Below are 25873 nucleotides of genomic sequence, written 5' to 3'. Positions count from 1 at the left end.
TGTTCCACTCATCCCCAACTAAACCGTTGTATGGATGCATCATTCCCCCTTAAAAAAACAAAGACTATGATGTTGATGAAACAAAATCTAGCAACATTACTTAAACAGGTGAGCAATGAATTAATTTTGAGTCATAATTAGCGTGTGTTAAATTTTGGGTCAGTAGTGGGCTGTGAAAGCCACAGCAGGAGATGCAAGGTTGACACAATTGAGTCACCATTCACTTTCTGTTGACTTTCACTGGTTCTGCCCCCGTTGACCGAGGGGGCCCCAGCGGCCTTCCCTTCGGTGTAAACCTGCTCTTGTCGCAACAAAACAGGGCTATTGTGGCAACGCTAATCTGGGGATTTTGATTCTTCTGTCGCATGATCAGCAAATGGTAAGAAGTGATCTGTGAGGCTTTGGAGTGAGAAGGTTTCATGTGCGCTGCCGATGTCACTTCATGTTAAACGCTAAGATTTTGTTTATCTGCAAGATCCATAAACATGCATGGCAGATGTGATTCTTTTTAAATCGGAAAATCATAAATCAAAAGCTCTTGTCCTTTATCCCTCTTAAAGTTCACAATAATGGAACATAACAATCCTGCCAGTGCAATAACTGGTCAATTGGTTGCTCACTGACCCCCCCCCCCCATTGATATTTATGTTAAAAATGCCATAATCGTTTTTTCTTAGATACTACTACATATGTATATTTCTAATGTATTAATTTATATATATATATATATATTTGGGGGAAATATATTGGATTGTACATCACTGCAACAACAACCAGACTTTGTACAGGTTGATTCTTTGTAAACAGTATTGGACGTCATAAATTGTCAATTTTGCGAAGCGCATCGTAAACGCTCAGTGGATTTAGAGAATAAGATAAATAAGAGTCCTCTGTGCCTTTGTGGCCAAAGTCCTCATTAGGGAGTTAAACCCGCACTCCTTTGAGGCCAAACGTGGGATTTAAAATGACAAAAGCCATGCTAATGCATCAATTTAGCTCAACACAATGACAACCTGCTAGATGTTAATGGGTCAGCGGTGCCTGTGAAAAGCTCATCCCGGTAGCCAGCGCAAATATTTGGCCAGTCAATTATACGTTTTGTCGTCAACATGTCATGTGTAAATCAATGTAGAAAATAACACAGCGGAAGTAAAAAAAAAAAAAAAAACGTATCTCATCCTACCACTTAGTCTCAAAATAGTATTTATCATCGATTATCATTGATATACAAACTGGGTTCTATGACAATCTTTTTATTTATTAACCAATGCTATGACTAGCCCACTCAAATAGAATTGGTCTTATGAATATTAGATCACAGCCTTCTAAATCCTCGCAAGTGAATGAGCCCATCAGAGAACATAATCTCGATTAAATGATCAGCTCATCAACAAGTTCTGCAAAAGCCTGATAAAGATCGTGATTATTTGAACCGGGTGTGTTGGAGGACGGAAAGATCCAAAACATGCAGGATAGCGGCCCTCGAGCATCATGCATCATGTCACACGAACCGTCATGCATTATCCATACAAATGGACTATCGACGTCTCCCTAGACATATTTTATGGTTGAGTCACTCAATGTAGTTTTTTGTGTATTGGAATGTTTGATGAAGTACTGTAAAGTATGATGAGGATTTTTTTTGGTGGTGTTTCTATAGAAGAAAACATTTCCCAAAAAAAGATTAGCCCAATAAAAGTGGCTGAGTGTTGCACATGCTCCATCTTCACAATGGCCCAGGGTCCCACCTTGGAGGGGGCTTCGCTCCAACAAGGTCCAGTGTGGTCCAGCCTGGAGTGGGTTAGACCACTCATCGGACTTTGGCACATTCATTTCAGCAGCAACCTTCACGCTCATTATTTAAGCAACAAGGACAATGGCATATGCCCCCCCCCCCCGTCCATTTATGTGCAGAAGTGTGGTGGGGGCTGGTGCCCCCGCCTGCCCCCTTTTAGTGTGCCCTGCCAGGTCTTTTCAAAAAAGATACCCTCAACTTTCCCTTTCTTCCCTTTGCCGAAACAGATTTCTTTTTTACTCTTCAGGCCTCTCATTAACTCCGCTCATGCTCGCCATGGTTTGAAGTGGGCGGGCCTTGTGAAAAAGCGACCAATTAGGGGCCTCATCAGCTCCAATTAGACTAGACAAAGCCAGAGTAAAGATAACTCAAGAGTGTGTGTGCGTGTGTGTGTGTGTGTGTGTGTGTGTGTGTTGGTCCAGTGTTACAAAACTTGGCCATTCACAACACCAGATGGGGTGTGGTGGGGTGGCGGGGGCTTCTCTCCAGGGCCAAGTGTTGTTGTGCTGACAGGGCCCAGGGGCCCCCCAGGAGTCCCAGAAAGAGAGCCATTCAATCCTCTTTTACCTGTTTGCAATCTCTTATTATTGTCCGCCTCCACTCTCTCCATACTTCCTTCAACAAGGAGGGGGGGCGCAGATGGATGTTAAGGGGGTGCCTTTCACCTCATTAGAAGCGCATTTGCACTGTCTCCTCGCTGCAGCAATGTATTTTTCTTTTTTTCCCTTTTTACATCATAATCTTCCCTGAATGGAGGATTTTTGGAGCGCTTAATTTGCTGCCCATGCTAAACGCATTCATTAATGAATTGGGTAACACTAATTTTCTTCCATTCAAGCGGTGCATCTCTTTTTTGGGGGGGGGGCTAAATAACGAGGGGAGGTGGTGGTGAGGGGGGAGATATAATTAGGATACAAGGGCCCACTTCAGTAAATATTTGGAATCTTTTAAGGCTTACCCTCAATTAATTACTTCCACAAGAGATTTTTGCAGAGGGAAATGAAGTGCCAACTTTCCTCTAACAAGATAAGCTTGTTAGGGAGGCGTTCTTCAATAGCGGGGGCCGGCATTTTAATCAAACGCATGCTCGGAAAATGGGCTCATTACGGACACAAAGACACGACCCGCAACGGTGATGTCATGTTTTGTCGTTTGTTTACACAAATAAAGACAACTTGGAAAGGGTGGATAGTGTTGATCATTACACTGACGTCGTTGTTGTGATAATGGCGGATGACAATTCAGGCTGTCAAGTTGTATAACTACATAAAAACAAAATCAGTAAGTTCAAGTAAGACAAGTCACAACTAGTTTAAAAAAAAATCACGAACATTTATTTCGGTGATTTATTTTTTAAATTATTTTTGCAAAGGTCACCAACATCGTGGCCTCCAAGGACCATATGAATAGTCGGCGGCTTGTTGTGATTTCCTACGAACGTTGCGTAAATTATCCTTTGAAAATGTGAATACAAGCTCGGATTTTTTTGTCTTCACACAAATGAATATCATCAGTTGTTAATCGCATACAATAATCTCAAAAGTAACTTACCCATTTTTTTATTTCAGACTTGTGTATCATATTGGTAACCCTTCGCATTAACAAATAAACTTATGCAACAATCATTCATTGCAATTTTTCTTTGGCAGACCCCCACTTGGACGCCTGTGGTTCTTTGGACCCCACTTGGAATTGTAGCTGTCATGTCACCATCCAGTTTGTTGTGAGCGACGACCGCTATCTAGTGGCTCTCATGAGGTACTGAGACTCTTCATACTTTGGGGGCATCCGGGGTGCAATATAATGTCATCATGGCACAAACCTAAAGTTTACATGGTTTATAGTATAGTTGCCAAAGCAGCCGTAAATTGAACAGCTAGAATGAGATTAGATGTCACATCATGATGAAGTTTATGTTACCTAAATCAAAGGGGTCGTTATAATGAAACGTCCGTCAAACCTGCAGAAACATGCTGTAAAGTAGAAATGTGCTGTTGGAAAAACACATAAAGCCCAAGTGAGTCATAATTTAGAGTGGCTTAAAGGAATGGACACGGTGCCATAAATTTGTTAATGTGAGCGGGCAACAAATTGTAGACTTTTAATTAAAAATAAGTGTTCCAGTTTGATTGCTGCCTTCTCTGTAATTGTCACAAATATTGCAAATGTTTTTATGGCATGTATATAGTAAATCCAGACTATTATGGCTGGAGAAAAATCTGTGAAATCCACCCTCCCCAAAATACGGTAGATTTATAATTTTAGATGCCACAATTTGGTGGCAAAGCACTACCTTTGTCTCATTGAAGCTGCTTATGTTAAGTATTCAATAAGTTAACTTATTTGTAGGACAGTTAACAATACAAAAATGCTACTTAAAAATCCTGGCGCAGTTAAATGTTTTATTCTGGCGACAGTTTGACCCTGGCGCCGATTATTTCCATTATTTTCTTAAGTCTCCATTTTGGAAACACGTAGAAGCACAAGTGATGAATGACACCAACGGGGCACTTTACAGTTTTCTTACCAGGTTGTTTTTCAAGAAAACAACAATGACATTTAGCTCCTAAGATTAGAATTTTTCTTCATCCAAACGTCAATAGGTTCAGGAAAAAAAAGTTCAAACAACAACAAACTTTTATGACTTTAGAAAAAAAAAAAAAAACTTAGCTGGATCCCAACGCCGCTGGAAGTCCCAAAGAGGGCCCAATACGGCTTCTTGAACTTCTGACATGGCGCATATAATAAGTGGATGTGATCATATTTTAATAAAAAAATAATACTCAATGAATACTTTTGTGGCACGTTGACATACTAATGCCCCATGCATAGTTACTAGTGCAGCAAACAGTCAAACACACATAGAAAATGAAAACGTATTCCTCTTGTGACTTAACCCCATGGCAATTTAAACAACCAGGTTATTTATTTTTCATGTTTTATTGTCTTCATATACATTGCATTCCCTCCCCATTTTAGAAAATCATTATTTGCGCTTGCAATTATGGACCAAGTGAGTGAGCCTTTGTCTCCCTCTAGTGGGTAACAATCAAACAAGAGTGTTTTTATTAAACTCAATGCAGGGCAGTTTTATGAGAAAAGGATTCATTTAGAAAAATCGTAATTAAGAAAAGAACTATCTTTCTTGACTAATTACATAAAAGTCGTAATAAAAAAGTCAGAATGTTACAAAAGTTTTATTTGTGCCAGTAAAATCTTGTCAGAGCATTATAAAAAAAAGTCATAATTGCGCAATAGAAGGTTTCATTTCTCAATTTGAGGATAACATAATGTTTTGTTTTCAATTGTGAAAAATTACTGTTGCAAGAGCCCTTGTAATCTTAAGAGAAAACAATACTTTGAATTTTGCATGTGAATATTCTCATCCATTCGCATCATTCCTTTGTGTATATGAGATTAGACACGTTGTTATCATTTGAACTACGAAGCGTCTAAACTGCGTAAACGATTCACACGTGTGATATTACATCAGCGGTGTTAAGTGGAGATTTACCGCAGCACGGGGATGTATGTCAGCAGCGCTTTTTAAAAAAAACATTTACTTTATCAGCGCCGGTTGTTATGTTGTTACCGCGGCAACAAAGCAGCACAGTGGACTCACCTTACACATAGCATCAATCTATAAAATGAATATCTTGAGTCAATTTTACCTAATTGTTTGACCACTTTCTCGCTCGTGTTCAAAATAAAGTACAAATACAATAAAAACCCGGTTCTAGCCGGAATATTTTTTCAAAACTCATGAGACGAAAAGTCATAATGTATTGTAATAAGTATGAATAATAAATAAAATACAAAGAATGTTATTGCTAATCATAATGAGATGATTTATAGTAGCAATGGGAAATGGAAGCTTCCAATTTGCTTCATGCACTAGGTGACTCCTAGATGACACGGTTGGTTTAACAAGAGTGCCATCTAGAGATCTCCATACACAACTGGTTCATGAATCATCTTCAAGCTTCATTTTCCCATCACCTATTTATAGTAAAGCTCTTCTTTTAATGTGCTAGGAAGGATGTTTAAAAACGTTTAAAAATAACCATCATCTTGCATACAATCTAGAAAAATAAACATCTGTGATCCAAAAGGCATCTGATACATTCTATTAATAAAAATAGTTAAATAATCATACGATATTTACATCTCACGTTGACTATTTAGAGTCCATTGCTATCTGTCCTGCTTCGCGGTGGCTTTCTCTTCCGGGTCCTCTTGGAGTGCGGCGGCGGTGGCGGCATCATCTCTCGGAAGTCCTCGCCCGAGCCCATGTCTTGGCTGTCTCGCCAGGCGCCGGGCATCACGGGTAGCTCCTCCCCCGGGTAGACGGGCGCTCGGCCGTACACTTTGATCTGGAGGTCGGCGATGTCATTGCGGATGTCGGCCATCAGCAATAGTAGAAAGTCGAACGAGCCTGGAGGGCCCTAAAAGTCGACAATGACAAACAGATAAATAACAATGACAAAAAGTGACCTTCCGTACTCAGAACTTGAATTTGGATGTAGATGCCGATACTTACTGAAGGTCCAGTCGGCCCGGGTGCTCCTCGCTCCCCCTGTAGTGTAAAGAAACAAATATTTAGTTTGAATGAACATGAGTATAGGGGAGCGCAAGAGGAATTCATAATATTGTAGATTTTTTTTTCTCTCTAACGAGTGCAATAGCAACTGTGAAGAATCACTGTTGATCTACGGTAGCGCTCGTTTGCCTGACCGTTGAGGTGGTTTGGCGTGCTCGCAGGGGGAGAGGGGGGTCACGCTGGGGCTGTGAGTGTTTTGGCAGATGGTTTGGATTTGTTACTCGGAGAGACAGATTAGCATCACCCTCCGATCTATCCACACAAACATCTCCGTTGCGGGAAAATTGTGTGTAGCTAAGGCACCTCAATTGGACCACACCAACGAGCCGCTTAGCCCAGCAAATCGGTATTAAACTAAGCGGCACAGTTCCAAAAGATGTCACAACTTTATCAAAAGTCAATAAAACCATCATTTTTGCTACATGTTGCATGAAGGTATGCCAAGAGTGAGCGCATCAGCTCCCCCTGCTTCCCTCATTCAACATGAAACATAGTTATGTATTTATTTACAATATATCAGCGAGAACGAGTCATACATTAATCCCAACAATTAAGCTCACCACGGTATTATACGATTGCTTCAATACCAAGAGTAACCAGAAATGCTTTTATGTACAGTTAGTGGTATTTTTTCATGTCTGATTAAAATAAAAAACGAGACAGTAAACAGAAAACGTGAACAGACATCATGATCTAAAGTTTGGAGCATCTTGAAGCCTTTTGGTTTCCTGTCGGGGTGAAGCAAAGCACACCGTTCAAGTTCCCTTACGAAAAAAATACTGAAATATTCCAGACGTGGCGAGTGGTCCGCGGGGTTTTCTTAACACCGATCAGGAAAAAAGTTAATGACCACTTGAACAACTCTAAAGTGTTAACCCCCTGCGGGCTGACTTGTAATTTTCACGGGGCAAGAAACACGTTTGCACTTGAGTGCATCACAGACGTCATGTACAATCAGTCATCCGTCTTAAATCCGATTTAGCAACTTTGACTGTGAATAATTATCGCCGTGTAGTTGACACTAGACCTCTGTTAACCGCTGTTGAATTTTTACGTCACCTTGTGCCCGTCTTTTCCCGGCGCTCCCGGAGGCCCCTGTTGGATAAAGACAACAGCTCATGTTAGGAATTGTAATAGTGCTTAGCCATGATGATGTGCTCGGCTCTCTTAAGCTAGCTTCATGCCACAGGTCTTAATGCTCAATTTAGATTTTTGCGTGAAATACGATTCTTTTCCCCAATACATCGACACACCTCTAACGAGGATTAAGAGGTTTTCAGAGACGAACGTAAGTAATTAAAAACCTCCGAATGCTCACTGGAGGGCCTTGTGAGTTTTTGGCCCCGTTAACGCCGCCGGCTCGTCTGATTGCAGGTGTTGATAGTGTCATTCATCAATATGGCAATGCACAACGGCACCCTGCGCATTCTTGGTCCACGTCCCGGTCATACTAATCAACATGAAAGGATGACGCTCGCGGGCAGAGAAAGCAACCCGGCCAAAGAAAACCACTTGTCAAAGGATTAACCTTTCATTGTTCTTAGCTCCAAAGGTCGACGTTTCAGCATTTCAGGCTCAGTTGAAATGGATCGGATCTTAACGACGCTATTAATAACCATACATCGATTCCAAATATTTGCATGTGAGCTCATACTGTAAATGAGTTGCACTTTAACAATCATCTATTTAATTGTGAAATGAAGTTATGAGATCATGAGAAAAAAGTCAGACTCTGGAAATAAAAGGTGAATCAAGTATTTTTTGGTTTTACTATTATGGAAGCAATTTTATGAAAATTAAATGTTGCCAATATTTTACAAGGCTAAATGGCTGAATGGTATCAACTGACCACAGGTCCGCGAGATCCTCGTCTGATGTGGGACAAGTCTGGTGTGGGCCCCATGGGACCCATCAAGCCCCTTGGTCCAGGAGGGCCCAAGGGCCCTGATTGTCCTACAAGACCCGGTGGTCCTTTGGGTCCCGGATCTCCTAAACAAACAAACAAAACCAGACGTGTTAATGAAAGTTAATGTTGCTTTAACGGTGCAATAAGATGCACGTTTACCTGGCGAACCAGGCAGACCAGGCGGTCCCGTTAAAAAGGTAGCTGGGATTTTGTCGTTGGTCGTCTGCTCTGGAACATCAGAACTGCTCGACAGTATCTTGATGAAAGAAAAAGTCAGTCGGTGAATATTTTACAATGACGCATGAATGAGGATGAATTATCATTGTCACGCATTATTTTATATGTCTGTCCAGTTTGTATGGTACTAAAGTACCACATGACAGGTAGCAATTAATCATGCGATCCAAAGCGCCATAAGTGGCAGACAGGATTCCTTGAGGTGAAATGCGAGTCTACCGTTGTCTTTTTCCCCTGTTAATTTCCTGTCTCATTCGCACTTGGAGAAAGACATCAAGTGAAGTGAAATGTGTCCAGGCGTTTTTATCTCTCTTTAAAAAAAAAAAAAGATGAAAAAATGTAGTGTATTACATCTCCAGGGGGCTGTTAATGGGTGACTCGCGCTGTCGAAACTGTGTGGAAAAATAAAGATGGGAGTAGATGGGTTCTGCAGATCTCCATCATGAAGACGTACAGTAAATGGAAGTTAGTGAGCACACAATAAAGTGGATTATGGTTTATCGTGTGCTTGCACAGTTATTTACTGTTAGAAACTGCTAAACTAAAATGTTCGACCCAACCAAACCCAATCAAAAAAATATTCCAGTTGATCTCAGTGCTGCTGGCATGTTGCGCCATAATTTGGTTTTACACTCAAGGCACGGTGGATTTGTAAAAATCCATTAAAAAAAAAAAATATTATCGTGGGGTTCACTGTATTATATTATTATATATTATTATTATATTATTGATAAGATTTGGGTTTTTCAAAGTTAGACTTATAGGGCGCCCACCTTCTGTTTGAGCTGCCACACGGTGGTCTTGATCTGCTGGAAGTCATCACACGTGGCTGAGCAGGTCCCCGTGTTCATCACATTGTCAGATGTCTCCAAGACATGATGCAGTACTGTTGATGATATCATTCCTGTTTCAAAAATGTTATTATATATACATATACGTATATATTGTTAAAACACACACCTCACTATTGGTGACTCACATTCCGACGCAAACTAGTATGGTTCCCGTTTAATTGACAAGTATAGGAGCAGGCATCACACCCCGCGAGCCAGCCGTCAGTCTTGGGTCGCCCCTTTGAGGGGACCCGTTTGCCAGAATTTTTCCACCGCCATTCCCATTTGCCCTTCTGGTTGGATAATCAGAGTAACAATCGTGAAAAAGGTCGACGTACAGAGCTTGCTTTTGTTTCCACACGCATACATTAAATGGCAGATTGACAGTGTCGGGACCACGTAGCTTTTGGGGAGATACCCTCGGGAGGAAGGACCGCCTCATTGCCGTCGGAATGGGCGTGAACATCTTTATTATTATTATTTTTAATCTTCCAGGTCCTTTGTGATGTTTTCCTCAAGAGCATCAAGGCAAACCGTAGAAGGACCCCGGAGTCCGAGGGTTCAAAGTTCACGCTCGGGAGGAAAAACTGTTCTGACGTGCCATTTGTAATGACTACCAGGTGCGCACACACACACACACACACACACACACACACAAACACACACACACACACGTCCCCACCAATGAGGACATAAATGTCCCTGCTTAACCCCAACACTTACTGTTTGCATTAAAACATCCCTTTCTAACTGTTAAGTTTATTATACTGCATGGAATTGAAAGAAGTCATGACTAAAAAAGATATATACATCCTTACATCAACCCCGAGTTATTCAACCAGCCTAGTTGACATAGCCAGGCATTTTGCAGGCCTTGAGCAGAATGTTCGCTTTTCCAGAATCACCTTTCAGGAAACCAAGAAAATGGCATGTTGCATTGCCAAAGAGAGCAATCCATTCTTAAAACTTTAGATTTACTGTATAAATTCAGCTAATTTGAATGAACTGTTTCCACCCGCCAGTAACAATGAATTTTTTCTTTGGCCTGAGGGGCAGTTATGATTGTGCCCATTGCGATCTATAACACAATAAGTCATTTTAAAAAAATGCTGAAATTCACAAACTGGAAAAAATGCACTCTAATTTGAATTAAGAAAGACATTTCACATTTTGTAAGACGAAAGTAAACAGTTAGTCCACCAGGGGATTAATATCACCAGAAAAAAAAATCATAACTCTTCTCTGCTGAAGCCATTTTCTCTAACCCGTCTGCGAACCCGTCACCGTACTCAATTTACGGCTAAAGCATTTCCTAAGCTAGCCTAAGAGAGCATTTCTATACGGGTAATTTTGTTGAAACCTATGATTAAGTTCATAAATCCACCATGTCTTATCCACGTAGCCCGGTCTCCACGTAACAAGCCACTGACCTCTTCCTTCTTTGCTGCATGTTCGCCCATCTTCCTCCAGGAAGAAGCCCGGATGGCACTTGCAATGAAAGCTCCCAATCGTGTTGATGCAAAGTTGGGAGCACACCGTCGTGTTTGTGTCACTGCATTCATCAATGTCTGAACAAACAATTCCGGAATCCACTGTTATGTGTGCGGTACAGATACTGATCCATGTAGTAATGATTTACTGCCTAATCAGATGCAATGCAACATTCATCTTTTTTGTAGCAACATACTCTTTTCATATCCTGTCACGTGATTGGCCAAAGAAAAAAATCCTACTCTTTCAAATGGAAAGGCTCACCCAGGCAGTAGGGCTTCTCACGGTTACGGTGTCGCTCGCGGTGGTAACGGTAGCCGTGGTAACAGGTGCACACCACCCGGCCAAAGTGATCACTACACTGCTGCTCGCAGGGAGCGCCAGAGCACACGTCGTAGTCTGCAAAATACAAAGGAAAAGTTAGCCGTGTGATTTTCTACTCACTTTATCCACAGGTCAATGTATTTATTGTACATAAATTATAACCACACTACAAATAGAAATAGCCTTTTTGATATTTTTCACAAGAAATTGTAATATATAACCGATGAATTGATTGATCAAAACTAATTGGCGAGACTCGCTTACCTTCAGGAATGCACTGGCCCAGCACGAACTTGAACCCCCGGCAGCACTGCTTTCTGAAAAGAAAAAAGAAAACGGGAGCAAATAAAGTTGGGTATAATACGTCTATTAAAGCCGCATTACGGCTGACATGTATTAATAAAATACAAACAGTCGCAGCTGTCCGCAGGTCGGACACAAGACTTTCCCGCTGACTTGGACCGGTTCCCTCACCGCTCCATTCTGATCCAAAGCATTACGATTATTATTCATCACCGGCTCGCACTCTAAAAGTAAAAAGTGCTTCCAGGTGTTGCTGTTGGTCAAACAGGAAATGATACACACTAAAAAAAAATTGAATTACCTGAATAAGTGAACAGGGCAATTCAACGTGCTCACTTAGAGAAGATGACCCTGTAATTCTTGCAGCATTTATTCATCTATTGGGGGCACTGCCTTTGTTTTGTGCTTGGCAGTGTTCAAATATGATTGATGCCACTCATTTTTCTTTTATAGTCTGGCCTACTTGTTATGTGAGGTAAAGGACAAGAAAAGCTGGCACAGAGGATCCTCGGTTCAATCTGATGAAACTATAAAAGGTAAAATATATTTTTTTACATTTATAATAATCTAAAATAGTAACAATTGCAGTTATTAGAAGGATACCAACAACAGTTAGTTTCTGAATGGTAGCGCTACACCCAATGCTGATTTTGCAGATGATAGATGTTAAAATGGAGGTGAACATATTTCTTTTCAGGAAACCATTCGATGTAAAACTGTAAATCAACCACATGAGGGAAACCACAAAGATAGCTTGAAAACATTATTTTGGTTCAACAATGTACTTTTAATGTATGTTTTCTTTAAATGTGCGCTGCGAGACATGCTCACTGGAACAGAATGCAAATAATAATCACTCACTCTTACGGAACACTTACTAGACACCGTGACGACTTCTCTCGGCACACCGGGGGCGTATGAATGTTAAAGCGTGACCATCGCATTTGATTACGTTTGTCTTGACCCTCGCCGCAAACCAGCCATGCGCCACATAGGGGCGCTCAAGAGGCAAATGATTTTCAAATCAAATATCTGACCAGCGTGGCACACATACTAAACTGAAGTAGATTATGAAACACTAGACGAGACAATACTAAACTTGAAAATTTTATTGCCAGTAAATTTTATTCCTAGTAAGCGCTGCCTGATCTTGGCTAGCATGAATTATTGTATTGTAAAGATTCTGGGAAAGGGGACGCCACGAGTGGACACCCTGAGAGAGTTTACTCGCGGATGACTTCCTGTGTGACCCAAAAGGAGAATAAGCAAACAGTCGGTGGGACGATGGCGGTGAAAACAAACATCCCCCGCCATCACGAGAGTAACCGGATCCATATCCGTGTTCACTTTCCCTCAACTGTGCATCTTTTATTGAATTAGCATTAAGGTAAAATGCTCACAAGATTGCCCCTTGTGGAGAAACCAAGCGGGGTTAGGAAACATCCAAAACAACTCTACAAGATGATCTGTTTTTCTTTCAGGAATGTTTCTGTTTAAAATGATTTCTCGTGGACTGGTGTTGACACACCATGACTTCAGTCAGACGTGGAGGGAGGAGTTGATGTTTCAATCTGCTTGAAGTTTAAAACAACAACGGTGTCCTAAGGAAAAGCAGGTCAGTAGCCTAAAACAATACAAGCAAAACAAAACAAAAAAACAACTCGGCCTTTTTTGACCTGAACAGACAAGACAAGACATGCTATGACTACGCTTGACGAGACAAGACTTGATTAGACTAAACTTCATTGGACTTCACTCGACTGGATTGGGGTAGATGACACTAGAGTAGACTAGATTACACTACAGAATAGTCAATAACAGGCTATACTAGAGTAGTTTAGCGTTCATTAGTCTACATTCGAATAGACTAAAATAGCCAACACGCGAATAAACTGGATTTTACTACACCAGATTATACTACACGAGACTGGGCTGGGCGAAACTATTCTCGGCTAGGCTTGACTACAGTGGATTGGACTAAACTAAAATAGACTACAAAAATCCAAACTAGATTACTATATTAGTATACTAGATTAGACTATAGTAGAATAGTCAACACATGTTTGTGATGTTATGGTTGAAGCCCTGTGTGATGGACTTTGTGCATGCTGATACTTTCTCTCTTCCGCCGTCTCACTAAAGCAACAGACCAATGCTCACATTTTCAGATTATTTGTCTTCAACGTCTGCTGGCGACACACAATATTAAAAAGAATCCCACCTGATTAACCGGCCCACTTTGAATGTGTGTATATGTGACCTCAAATATACAACCAATCAACCCATAATTGAATCATTTCCACAAATATGGTGGCTGCCATTTTCTTGCCGAACATCTCTGTTTGTTATTCTGAGAGAGATCCATTACTGTAGTCAAACCAAAGTGGCTTTTAAAATATAAAAATACTCATTTTTGATTGACACTATAAGAAAGAGATATTAATAACAAGATCTGTGTCCAATCCTCACTTTCTATACTTTGGCCACACTGTTTTTCCTCATGTTCACTTGTCTTTTATAGTCCATATTTATGCCAAAACCTATAAAATGGAATTCATCCAACTCGTCTTTTTTTATGGAATCTGCAGGTATTCCGTCTATTAAAACCTCTATGGTATTGTATGCACTCTAGCCACACTCCCCTTTTTCATATGGACTGTAAAACATTCTGTTCCTACGAATGAATCTTTTTAATACCCCAAGTAAAAAAAAAAAAACGTCAATGACGAGGTTATACAAGCGACGGCGTGTTGAAGGCTTATTTTCGAGGGGAACGCGCTAGAAAGAATGATTAGCCAGCACATCACATAAACCACAAAAAGTAGTTATTTAGTCACGTAATGTGTCGACCTGATGACACAAAAAGAGCGAGAATAAATTCCGGGGTGTGCGAAAATGTGAAACATTTTTTGTTTTTGTTCAACAAAAATAGTAACGGTCGCGTGTTTGATTTTTAATATGTTTACATGGCCTAGATTTAAATTTAATTGCATGTTTGTGAAGCAATGACTTTCTATAAAGCGTCTTGCACGTTTTCGGCACACTTGAGTAAAATTAACTAGTATGCAGCTCTTCATTCAGTTTGCATTAATGTGAGGTACACATTACATGTACATTAAACCTTGTAGGTTAAGAAGATGACGCAACAGATATTAAATCAAGTTGTCACCGTAAACCGTCTCAGCAGATCTTGGCATAGTCGAGTAAAAATGTAAACATGCACTGAAGTGCATCTTGCTCGGTTTACACTGAGGGGGTTCGCATCATGTCACTTACGAATGAACCTCCTCCATGACTGGTAAAGAGGATGATGTTATGGGATATTAAATCAAGACTTTCACCATAAACTGTCTCGGTAGTTGGAGACACAATGTATTCAGGTCCTATATACCGTAATGGTAAAGAAGATGAGGAGCTCAAGTTCAACAAGTTTAAACTTGCTAAAGCACACCTGAAGATAAACGGTTTATGGGAATACAAAAAAACAACAACATAGTAATCTGAGTCCATCTTAAAGGCCAGAGAACCACCAGGGGGAAAAAGACATCATAGAGGTCACTGGTTCATCTAAGAATACCACAGGAGCGATTTCCCCTGTTCTTAATGTAAAATTCCTTTGACATATTGACGTTCCCTCATCCGTGTCCTCATTATTCCCTGGAATTATTAGATTGCAGGTTAAAAAAATACTGACGATTGTTACCGTTTTTCCACCAGATGATATCTTTTTCTTAAGAGGCAGAACAGCAGATGGAGAACTTTAGATGACGAAAGTCGGATTTCGCAAACGCCACATACCATCTCAAGTTTTGCAACTGGCCAAACTCTGCAACCTAACCGATCTTTGATTCCAGCCATCAATCAAAATCACTGCAATTCCTTGTTTTGTCTTAAAAAAATAATGGCCGTCTGAATAGCTGTCGAAATTCTGTTTCCGTTAGAATTCCTAACTCCCTAAAAGCTGACCTATAACTCAATTGTCTGTCAGATATCCAAAATCACGTGGGTTTCCGATCATGTGTGATTCAGTATTTCCCAATCTTCATAGAGCCATGGCGCATATTTAGAAATCACTCTGTGAAAATTTTAAAATACGAAAAAAATATTGAAAAAAAAAAGGAATGCGCGGATGCTAAGCTGCAAAAATGCAAAGGTCAACTGTAGTTGACATATAAAGTCCATATTTAAAAATAGCATTTTTGTCATACATCTGGTCAGGAATGAAAAGTGGAAGTCTAACTCCGGGGGGGGTAGTGCAGTCATTCGCATAGCTGTCATGGCGTTGGATTGATTCACACTCAACAGTCCATTCACAATCACCCTACCATTCACTAGCAACCGAGCCAGGGTCTAGTCTGCCTTCTGTCTTAAGTCAACCGGGATCGCATCCAGTCCCTGCTTGATGAATCCATAGCAGTTGCCAAGGCAGTCCTAGCAGCAGTTTAACCTTAAAAGCAAAACAACTTGACAATGGAATTGTAAACTGACTCAGGCTCTCCTTTGGTTCCCAACCCAAGACTGATAAAAATGGTCTGGGGAAACGAAGGTTCTAAGTAGAAGTCAAATTGAGCCGTGAATTAGACAAACTGCTTCAGCATTGGTGGGTGGTCTAACTGTGGCTCGGGGGCAATTTGTGGCCCCTTGACCATTTTTAGTGGCCCTCGTTTACATAGCTGTCAAGGATTTAGATTTATGCATACTCAACGATCCACTTTGAATCTCAAATGTGGCCAATCACAGACTTTTGCCGTGAGACTGATTTCTTTTAGGAGACCAGGGTAAATCGGTAAATCCACTTCCACGCACAAAATTGGCTCGGTTACCTTTATGCGCACTTATGGAAAACCCAGGAATGTCCCATGGTGGTCACTTGTGTTCAAGCATTATAACGAAGCAACAAACAGCATGTTTGCCGTTCCATGGTGTCCATATCTATCACAAAGGAATGCTCTTTAACACTAACATGTCCTCCCTTGTGCGAGGGTGATGACTTGCACTCCTTCTGCATCTTCCGCACTGTAGGAAATACAAGTTTGGGCTTTAATTCCCCCACCCCCACCAGGAGCAGCAATAAATGCAAATCAAGCATATCTTCATCCCTCACTTGCAGCTAATCAATCAGATCTTGATTCGAAAGTACAATATTATTAATGGGGGACGGCTGAATCTTGTGAGAATAGAATTATGAGAAACTTAGTTTTAAAATACCACGTCGTTAACCTATAAGAAAACCATTTTACATGATTAAAAGTCATATATATTTCTAACAGCTCTTTTTTTATAATACAAGTCATATTGTGATAACAGAAGTCACAGTACTTAAGGAGCAAGCCTGAATGTATTGAAAATTTGCTGTAATTTTAATGAGAATAAATTTTACGTTAATGAGAATAATCGCAGTATTATAAGAAGAACATTTTATAAGAAAATGTCGCAATGTTTTTGTAATAGTTAAAAATAGCATAATGTTTTTAAAAAGTGGAGGAAAGGTATAATGGCAATCCAATGACGTTTATTTGACCGTAGACGTTAGCCAGTTCTGCTTTGCGGCAGGCACATTGCATTTTATCGTTTTTTCTGAAGTTTGAAATGATTCCAAACTTTGGACATTCTCTGTCTTTTACTCACTCTTTCCTTCTGGCTTGCACTTTTTGCTATTTAAGTCTGCAGTTACAGTCTGTGTGGAAAAATGATCACTGAAGAATCCCGCAACATAGCGAAACATCAGCAGTACAAAATTAGATATGTAGAATTTAAAAACCTGCAATACAGTAACACCACAAAAAGTGAACCGCGTCATGGCAAGGGATGACTGAGTTTTAGTTTAAAAAAATAAATAATAATTTAATAAAATTTAATAAAATGATGAAAAATTTTAAAATATAGAAATACTTTCGAACATACAAAAAGTTGTGGACTGTCACACATAGAAAGTAATTTTGAGAATTGTAGGTTTCTCTCTAATTTCATGAGTAGGGATTCACGGATCATCTTTTTTTTTAACACATAATTGCTTCCAAAGTTAATACATTATATTTAAATGATTATTTCAAAAGTACTATTGAAATATAAATTTGTCTCATTTTGTGAAGTCACTCGGCAGGTGCTGTGTTACTAAAAACGTACGTCACACAATATCCTGTTACAATTATAGGGCACTGGGTTTGTGCGCAGAAAACGAATTTCTCAGTTTAGGTTTTGCTGTACTCGTAATTAATCACAATGCAAACACTACCAATGACAATTAACAGTGTTTTTATTACTGATTAATTGTGATGATTACAATTAATCATTAGGTGTGCATGCTTGAAGGAAAGCAGTGATCATTAGCTAGCCCCATGTCTTCCTCATCCTTCTTCTTCCTTGTGGTCCGCTATTGAAATCTTTTCAGTTTTCAACTCTGTAAGAGTCGTTATTTTCCCGACACTCATCTGACAGGCTTTTCTTTATTGCCAAAAACAATGATCTCAGGTTTGTTTTGACCCAAAAGCGAAACTATGTACAAGAGAGAAAAAAATCCCTGTTGTTAAGCTAATACCAGAGGTTTAGCGTTATGATTAAAAGCCCTAAAAAACGACAGAAATATATTGCAATTTGAAGGCTATTGACCTGGAAACACATTGCCAAAATTAATCCAAGTTCCACTAGAAGTTATTAATGTTACAAGAAAAAAATTATAGTCATGTGTTAAAAATAGTCTCACTTTTTACAATAACCATATTATTGACAGGAAAAGATTTTTTTCCCGGATATAGTCACACGGCGGAATAAGCTTTGACACAATGTACGCTGGTTAGTTTTATGACGTTTAATGGTAATAGATCGCGAGGATTTATTACATCTCAATTGTCATATGGGCTTGTTGGACTTTTTCTCGGCAGGCTACGTTTCAGTGTTATGATGGCGAGGAAGGCTGCCAACCAGTGTAAATGCTTTTCAGGCATCTCAGATTGGCATGATTTGCTGTGTCTACATCTGCTCAAGGAGATGTTGAGAAACAACCTGGACTCCCTCCATCATCTTTTCTTAGCTGCATTAGTAGCGTGAAAAAAAAAACATATTTTAGTAATGCTGCTTTTAAACATATCTGAGTAAAACTTCCAGATGTGTTGTTTTAGACAATTGAATCCACCTTTTATTTCTTTTCCCATGAAGCTGCAAAAGCAAGATGATTAGACATTTCTTATGCAGATGACTAGATTAGAGATTTGTAATTCTGATAAATTGCTATAATGAGCAACTAACAAGATGTATAAGAAATTGATTTTACATCAAATAAGGCTCAAAATTTACAAAGCTTGACGTTCCATAACTTGCAATGTCATGAAAATTGCCCTCACTGGTATTTAAAAAAAACATTGATTGAAACATTACACATTGTACACTGATAGGGGGAGCAACCACAATACAAAATACGCAAAATACAAATTGCGAAAATTTGACACCCGCCAAAATGGTTTGGAATTGCATGTAGATGTTTTTTATAAATTTTATATATATATTTTTGTTGACCATCCTTGCTCCGCCCCTCCCTCTCCCATATAACCCATAAGGGATAAATTCCTAGCTCCGCCATTGCTCTTTTTTAGAGAATTAAAGAACCCAGTTTTGTGATGTTAAGAAGTTATGTTAAATATACAAATATTAACGTAACCAGAATAGTGGAACAACTGTGACCTGTGTTATATCCACAAAACAGAGGAAAAATAAAATAATTAAATCTCATGTACAATACCTCCTTGGGATTCAATTATTTCCTACTGTTGCTTTAGAAAACATCAAATTTGCAATAGAGGTTTTGAAGTCAATGAGAGTGAGAGTGTTTTTTGATGAAAATAACGGCTAGCATATGCTAACTACAGCCATTGTACGTAAGAAAAAAAAAGAAACAAAAAAGCTCCGTAACAGCAGAATTATTTTTAAAAACAACACTGCAACCACTGCACATGCCGCACATTAATTATGTTGCAGCTGTAGAGGGGAAGGGGTCTTTTATGGGGAAGTCTTTTTACTGGCCGGGCTAAGCCAACATCGCACACACAATAAATCAGCGCAATCATCCTTTTCGCGCGCCCCCACTGAAGAAGAGTTATAAACAAAACATTATAAATGTGTTCTTTTTGTTCCCGCCATTGTTGCTTAGTGCGGAATCTGGTCTTCGTCTTGGCATGGCCAGCGCGGTGACGGTGAAACCGTTTCAACGATGTGAGCGTGGCTGATGAAATTTGATGATTTTATCAGCGAGTAGATGGCCTTTTGCTATGCTACATTAACTAGCTAACCAGAATTACGCTAGTGATATTAAACCTTTTATAACCACCATGAAAACCGCTATGTAAACAATAAAAAAAGACTAATCACAAGCAGAATGTCAAGCCAAGACTTAATTTTCTTGATGCGTGGCAAAGTAACAGGACTTAGCGCCCATGTTGTTGCCAAACTGGCACACAATTGCACTAGTAATGCATTTATATCGCAATTAGAAGCATTTGTGAAGCAAAAGGCTTCACAGCCTCTTTTGAGCCAATATTTAAAGCAGGAGCCAGAGAAAATATCAACACACTAACACTCAGCTCTGTCACAATAGATTGAACATGACGGGAGGTCGTCCGTGGCACTTTGATGAAAGAAGATCTGACATGGAATTGTGAGGCTCACTCCCACATGCATTTCAGCATCTTAGAAAAACTCATACCCATAATTGTTCTGTAAAAGAACAGTTAGCTGTGTTTTAAATCACTGCCAGTTATTTGTTATTTGCGTAAGACAGACAGACATAAGTCAAGAAAACTTTGGGGTAAAAGGTGAAACATCTCACAAGCCAAGTCCAGTTCAAGTTGAAATTTTCTGTGTTTACATTGGCATTCATCATCATCCATTTTGCTTAAACAATGTAAATTCAACATGTATAAAGATGTGACAGTACAATTTTTTTCCGACACAAAACACAAAAATGTATCATTTATTAATTAATCATTTATAGGCTTCGTCAGATTCAGATACAGAAATTATAATGAAAAGGGTCAGTTGTGATGAAGGTAATGTAAATATGATGACATTTGCAGTATTATTTCATCAACGATGCAAGTACAATTTAAGATGATTTTTTAGTGCTGACTCCAAATCTGCCCTTTTCTCTTTCACAATTCTGATTTTCATAACAATAAGAAAAACTATGTCATATATTTAGTATTTTTTGTGAATTAGAGATTAGTTCCAGCAACAGGTGGATTTTTTTCCTGATAGCTATAAATTACAATACATCGTAAAATCTGTGCGCAGGATTTTACCTAAAAAATGATAATAATAATCCAGTTCAAAAACCTGATGTGCTAGAAAAAAAAACCTAAAGGCATTTATAAGTAAAAAATCAGGACACAAGCCATATCTGATTAAAATTTGCTGTTGACCAGTGTAATGAAAGCCAATAATGGACTTACCTGTAGCATGTCGCAACTTCCCCACTGGACTTGACGCAAGAGTACTTGGTTGTGGAGATGTTATCTGAACACTCTTCACTGTCACTGTCAAAATATGATTTTCAAAAGCAACTTAAAGATCTACGTCGCGGTCGCGTGAAAGTGTCCCCCGAACCCTCACCTGAGGTGGGCGTCCTCCTGCCGCTGTGACCTCGGCGAAGATCCGGAGATGAGCAGTACGCAGGTGACGGCAGCGAGTAGGATCCGAGCGTGTCCGGGATTCATGACGCTTCGTCGGTGCTCTTGTCACTGAGCCACCCGCTCATTGTATGAGTGCGACGGTGGTGGTGCGGGGACCGTGCGGGATCCAAACCGAACACGCAGCCAGCCAGCTACGGACCCTCCCACTTAACACGCGCACGTTGGAAGCAAGCGGCTCAACTGCAGTGATTTAGAAGTCATTATTATAAATGATTTTTCTTTAATTACTCGCTTTTTATTTTATTTTTTATTTTACATTCAGGTGGGAAGTGCAGCGAAATTGAGGACTTGAGCTCTGCTGCCTCCTCGCGGTTATCAATGGAAGCTCAACGGCGCACACTCCAGTTCGACTCAGAATGTGTCATTGGAGAAAAAAAGTTTGTCAACAACTGGGGATGGCTGATGGTGTAGTAATATTTAACATATTCATTTAATACAGCGAAAATCTACATTCATGTAACATTTCAGTATGCTACGCAGTGGTAGTATTAATTTAAAAACCATTTTAAATGAGTTGTTTTTATGAGAGATTCCGACATTTATTCGGAGCTATGACAATGACATGGGGGTTGCTAAATTGTATTGGCCCTACCCACCTACCAAAGCTTAGACCAAACCTACGCCTTTGGTTTTGAGTGAGTATTGCAAACATTTCCAAGCGGTTGTTTGTCGTTTTACATGTAAATATGCAGGAGCATCATTACGACACGAGCTCCTTGAGTTTGTTTGTACCTCGCGAGCTACCGTATATCAACAAAGGTGGCTTGTCAGCGAGCACGCCCACAACTGGCACTCGGCTGTCGATCAAACTTTAATCAAGGAAACCGTTTTGTTGCTTTGTTATGTTTTCCACGCATAAGCTGATGTTCAAACTGCAAGAGTGGAGGCTCCACGTCGGCTCCTGGTCGTCTACCTGCACATCTCGACGCCAACATATTTTCGAAAGGTACTGCATGTTGCGTTTCCTTCATTTTTTTTATTCGTACGATGTAGTGTTATGCCTTCGGTGACTAGAGAAGGTTAAAATACCGGCAGTGTCTAATGAGAGGTGGTATTCTTTTCAAAAAATAATATAATCCGTGCTTTGAGTTATTCTACGGTTGCCAGGTGAATTAGGTAGTGCCTAACAGCGATTAGTTTCAGAAGTTGTGGTCAAAAGACATACAAATAAGTGAGGGGAGTGCAGTACAACTTGTCTCTAACAGAGGGCGCTCACCCTCTGTAGTTGAGGATTCTATTACTGTTGCGGTCATTTGATAGTTTGTGATAATCGATGTTAAATAAAGTGTTAAAAATAGGAGAGTGTATCATTATAGTTTCCAGGAAATCATCCAAGCATGATGTTAGGAGCAGTTTGTTGCCTTTTACAATATTTTGACCAAATTTGAACTCCTCAGTATTTTGGCACATAAACTTAGTCTCTCATTCTGAGGACTTTGAAACCTTGGTTGAGGTGCTCATTGCATGTCGGGTGTGGAGCTGATTGCTCACACAAATGCATTACGTGTGTTGGCACATTTGGGAACTCACATTAAAAGTGAAACTATACCACTCTGTTCTAATAAAATGAATAAGTTGAAAAACATTTTGTGTCAATTAGTGCGACTCACTACTTTTTTTTGCTTGCTTGACAGGATATAGTGAAGGTTTGGGCCCCAAAGGTGCTGCTGACAGCCTTGTGGGACATGCGCAGCGGAAGGGACATGAACCTGCAACTGGACCATGATGTGAGTACGCAGTATTGTGCTTGAGAAGCTGATGTGTGCGATGTCACATTGCACCACAAGATGGCCGGCTGCTGGGAGCCACCTCTCCTGTCACTTCTAATGGCACACAGCGCCACCAGGGGGAAAGTGAGCACATGCAAACATCTGATATTGCTCACTAGGCCAAAAAAATAATCATCAAACACCTCTTAATGTGTTTTTAGTGACATTGATGCAAAGCAGGTTAGTCAGAAATATGCATTTGATTAATATTCAACTAACTTGGTTTGTATCAGTGCCATTGAAAAACACACCCAAAAGTCTGTGATGAAGATGTTATGCAGTACCTGGCACTTGCATGTGCTCACCTTCCCCCTGGTGGCACTTGTGTCACTAAGTAAGTGAAGTAAGTTCATCAAACAGTTAAGCTGTTACCATGCAAGGCCCGTTCTCAAGGTTTGTGTGCAACTAAATTAGTCCCACACAAACATTGACTGCTCAAATGTTTTCAAATTGCTTTTTTGTTCAATAAATTAATCAATTGGAATGCAAGTCTTTGTGTATTTTAAGAGGAAATTTGCTTCACTCAGAAGTTTTCCATGCTTGGTGATTGCTGCAGTGGCACTTAAGGGTTTGGAAGGCAGTTTTCAGTCTCGAGGTGAGCGTTGCCCTGCTGTCACTGCCATGGACTCTCCATCTGCAATTGAATTGCTGTCACTTTGAGTCACGTAAGAAGGAGAGTAACAGTCAAAACTTGTGTCCATGGCTGTGACAGAAGGGCAACGCTCACCTCGAGACTGAAAACTGCCTTCCAAAACCTAAGTGCCACTTTGCCTGCCTCCTAACCCTGCCCAAATTTACACTGTCCAATCACAGTATAGCTTAAATTTGCATAACCACGCCCACATTTCCAACAGCCAATCAAAATCCGGCATTTGCACATCTGACCAATCAAATTGCTTCAGATTGATACAACCACGCCCCATTTTCGCCCAACCAATCACATAGCGCTTCATTTGCATATCTCCGCCCAATTTTCAACCAATCACGGATTATAGTTCCCGTTGCCCCGCCCACTTCCTCAGCTCTCAGCGAATCACAAAGCAGTATTAGTTTTGTCCCGCCTTAATTCAGAAAATATTCTAGGGAAAAAAATCCCCCACAAAAAAATCTGAAAAAAAAATTCCTGGGGGGGGGGGGGGGGGGAGGAATTTTATAGGTTTGATTATTTTTAAAGTTTGATTTGTGTGATGTTTATATTGAAGAGTTGAGAGTTCAAGTATTCTTTGCAATCAAACTTTATTTCTTTTGCAGAGTAAACATTCAATCGCAACAAAGTAACAAGTCTGATCGCAGTCTGCTTGTTGCCGAGTGGCGGAGTGGCCGGCCAGTGGGACGAGTGGACGGCCAGTGGGACGAGTGGACGGCCAGTGGGACGAGTGGCGGAGTGGACGGCCAGCGGGACGAGTGGCGGAGTGGACGGCCAGCGGGACGAGTGGCGGAGTGGACGGCCAGCGGGACCTAAGACAAAAAGATCTGTAAGTTAAAAGTCAAGTCAACATTTGTGCAGACATCGTTTAGGCATGAAACGTACCAGTGCGAAACAGTTGTTCATGGCATTAAGTGTTGAGAGCTGCATGACCAGGAAGCTGATCTTGTTCCTTTCTGCCTGTCAGATAATAGAAAAAAAAATTGGGAAAAAAGTTGTCATGAGGATTGTGCAATGAGCATTTAAAGAGTGTACCACCCAAATTCTGCCCACTCCTCAGGTTACCTTTGATATAAGGAAGTACCAAGAAAAAGCAAAGTGTTTCTGGCATGTAGCTTTCCTCTGCTCCATTGCTTCCACTGTGAGCAGGTACTTCATGGTGCTCCTCCCCTGGACACAAAAAACCTTTGGAACATGGTATGAAATTTACTTCCTTCTCTTACCAGCAGAGGGCTCTTCAGGCAGCAAGTAGAGACCTGGTACACATGTAAAAAAGTTAACTTAAAGCTTTCGGCAAGTAGCTTACCATGAATGGTTGTTTTCACCTGTAGGTCCTATGAAGAAAAGGAACAGACAACTCATTTTTAGTTTACTTTATTTATTTTTCTAACTGTAGACTGAAACCCTCCGCTGAAGACTTTTGTCATTTGTGCACTTGAATCTGAGACGAGTAACAGCACGTGGATCTCCTGAAATGTTGCAGACTCCTCAACGAACATCTGCATACACACAGGGGAACAGTCAAGGCAAGTCTCAACACTGAAAATGGATACAGCCTAGAGGACCTTCGGCACAGTTTTGCAGAATTTATTGGCCTAGCAGGTGGAGGGTCTTTTTCCTACTCAACGCTGCACTCTTAGGGGATAGTGTTAACATGCCAAATTTTTGCCCAAGTTTTGTCACCTGTCAGCATGTAGGACAGGAAGTCGATTAGGACGCCTCATTTCTTGACAGCTTGCACCCGCGCCACCTGAAACAAAACAAAAAACGTGTCAAGCCCTTTGATTTGTCGAGTTTGTCATTGCAACAGGTTCAAACCTAGAGCTTTTACTTCAGTCAATTCATGTAGCAGGTACCAGGTCCTTTGGCACCATCTAGTGGGCAAAACGGGGCGAAAACGCACAAATTGAAATAAATTGGACAAACAATTGTTCATCTATTAAAGTGTGCATGTGTGTTTCACCAATGAAGAATGCAGGTGCAGCTCTGGACTTCTCTCCAACCGCAATTTGTTGGCCTGAAAGACACAGTAACGTTACAACCCATCTTGTGGTAAATGTTCTGTCATACGCGATGGTTTGATAGACATGGTCAACAAGAGTAGACCTGCAAACGTCTCAAATCCAGGGCTCACAGGACAGCAAGTCGGCCATTTTGAAACCTGCAGACAAAAAATAAAATTAAAACTTGATTTAGTTAAATGGATGTGCAAATTAAAACGTTAATTTTGCCTTTTTGCAGTCAATCGGGTTCTTCAGTTGCAGATCCAAGCCTATGGGCAGAAATGAG

General features: G+C 40.3%; 1 protein-coding gene and 1 long non-coding RNA gene across 4 annotated transcripts; one reads left to right on the top strand and one right to left on the bottom strand.

The window, feature by feature from the left end:
* The first annotated feature begins 271 nt into the window (after nucleotides 1-271).
* On the top strand, nucleotides 272-25814 carry LOC133163650 (uncharacterized). 2 transcript variants are annotated; one of them, XR_009716423.1, is made up of 9 exons: nucleotides 272-379; nucleotides 3445-3553; nucleotides 9867-9991; nucleotides 11943-12025; nucleotides 12971-13104; nucleotides 21432-22115; nucleotides 22804-22896; nucleotides 24190-24413; nucleotides 24981-25814. It is a non-coding gene; the product is annotated as an uncharacterized LOC133163650 (long non-coding RNA). The 2 variants fall into 2 exon arrangements; XR_009716424.1 differs by having other exon boundaries at nucleotides 24645-25814.
* On the bottom strand, nucleotides 4974-21367 carry ccbe1 (collagen and calcium binding EGF domains 1). 2 transcript variants are annotated; one of them, XM_061293733.1, is made up of 11 exons: nucleotides 21090-21367; nucleotides 20930-21013; nucleotides 11451-11503; nucleotides 11127-11261; nucleotides 10802-10939; nucleotides 9312-9442; nucleotides 8461-8557; nucleotides 8245-8384; nucleotides 7455-7490; nucleotides 6336-6371; nucleotides 4974-6240 (listed from the first exon to the last, which is right to left on the bottom strand). In XM_061293733.1, exons 1-11 carry the CDS (start codon nucleotides 21191-21193, stop codon nucleotides 5977-5979), a joined length of 1218 nt encoding a protein of 405 aa, XP_061149717.1. In that variant the 5' UTR covers nucleotides 21194-21367; the 3' UTR covers nucleotides 4974-5976. The 2 variants fall into 2 exon arrangements, with proteins under 2 accessions (XP_061149717.1, XP_061149718.1); XM_061293734.1 differs by having other exon boundaries at nucleotides 9312-9424.
* Nucleotides 25815-25873: the final 59 nt, after the last annotated feature.

Source organism: Syngnathus typhle, linkage group LG12 (genome assembly GCF_033458585.1).
Source record: "Syngnathus typhle isolate RoL2023-S1 ecotype Sweden linkage group LG12, RoL_Styp_1.0, whole genome shotgun sequence".
Lineage (NCBI taxonomy): Eukaryota > Metazoa > Chordata > Actinopteri > Syngnathiformes > Syngnathidae > Syngnathus > Syngnathus typhle.
This window is presented reverse-complemented; position numbering and strand designations above follow the sequence as displayed.

What these genes read in the sequence shown, in the direction of transcription:
- ccbe1 (XM_061293733.1), bottom strand. Translation starts at nt 21,193, where the DNA reads ATGAATCCCGGACACGCTCGGATCCTACTCGCTGCCGTCACCTGCGTA. An exon ending in CAGGAGGACGCCCACCTCAG is followed by an intron (nt 21,014 to 21,089) that starts GTGAGGGTTCGG and finishes ATATTTTGACAG; the next exon opens with TGACAGTGAAGAGTGTTCAG. An exon ending in GGGCCAGTGCATTCCTGAAG is followed by an intron (nt 11,262 to 11,450) that starts GTAAGCGAGTCT and finishes TGTATTTTGCAG; the next exon opens with ACTACGACGTGTGCTCTGGC.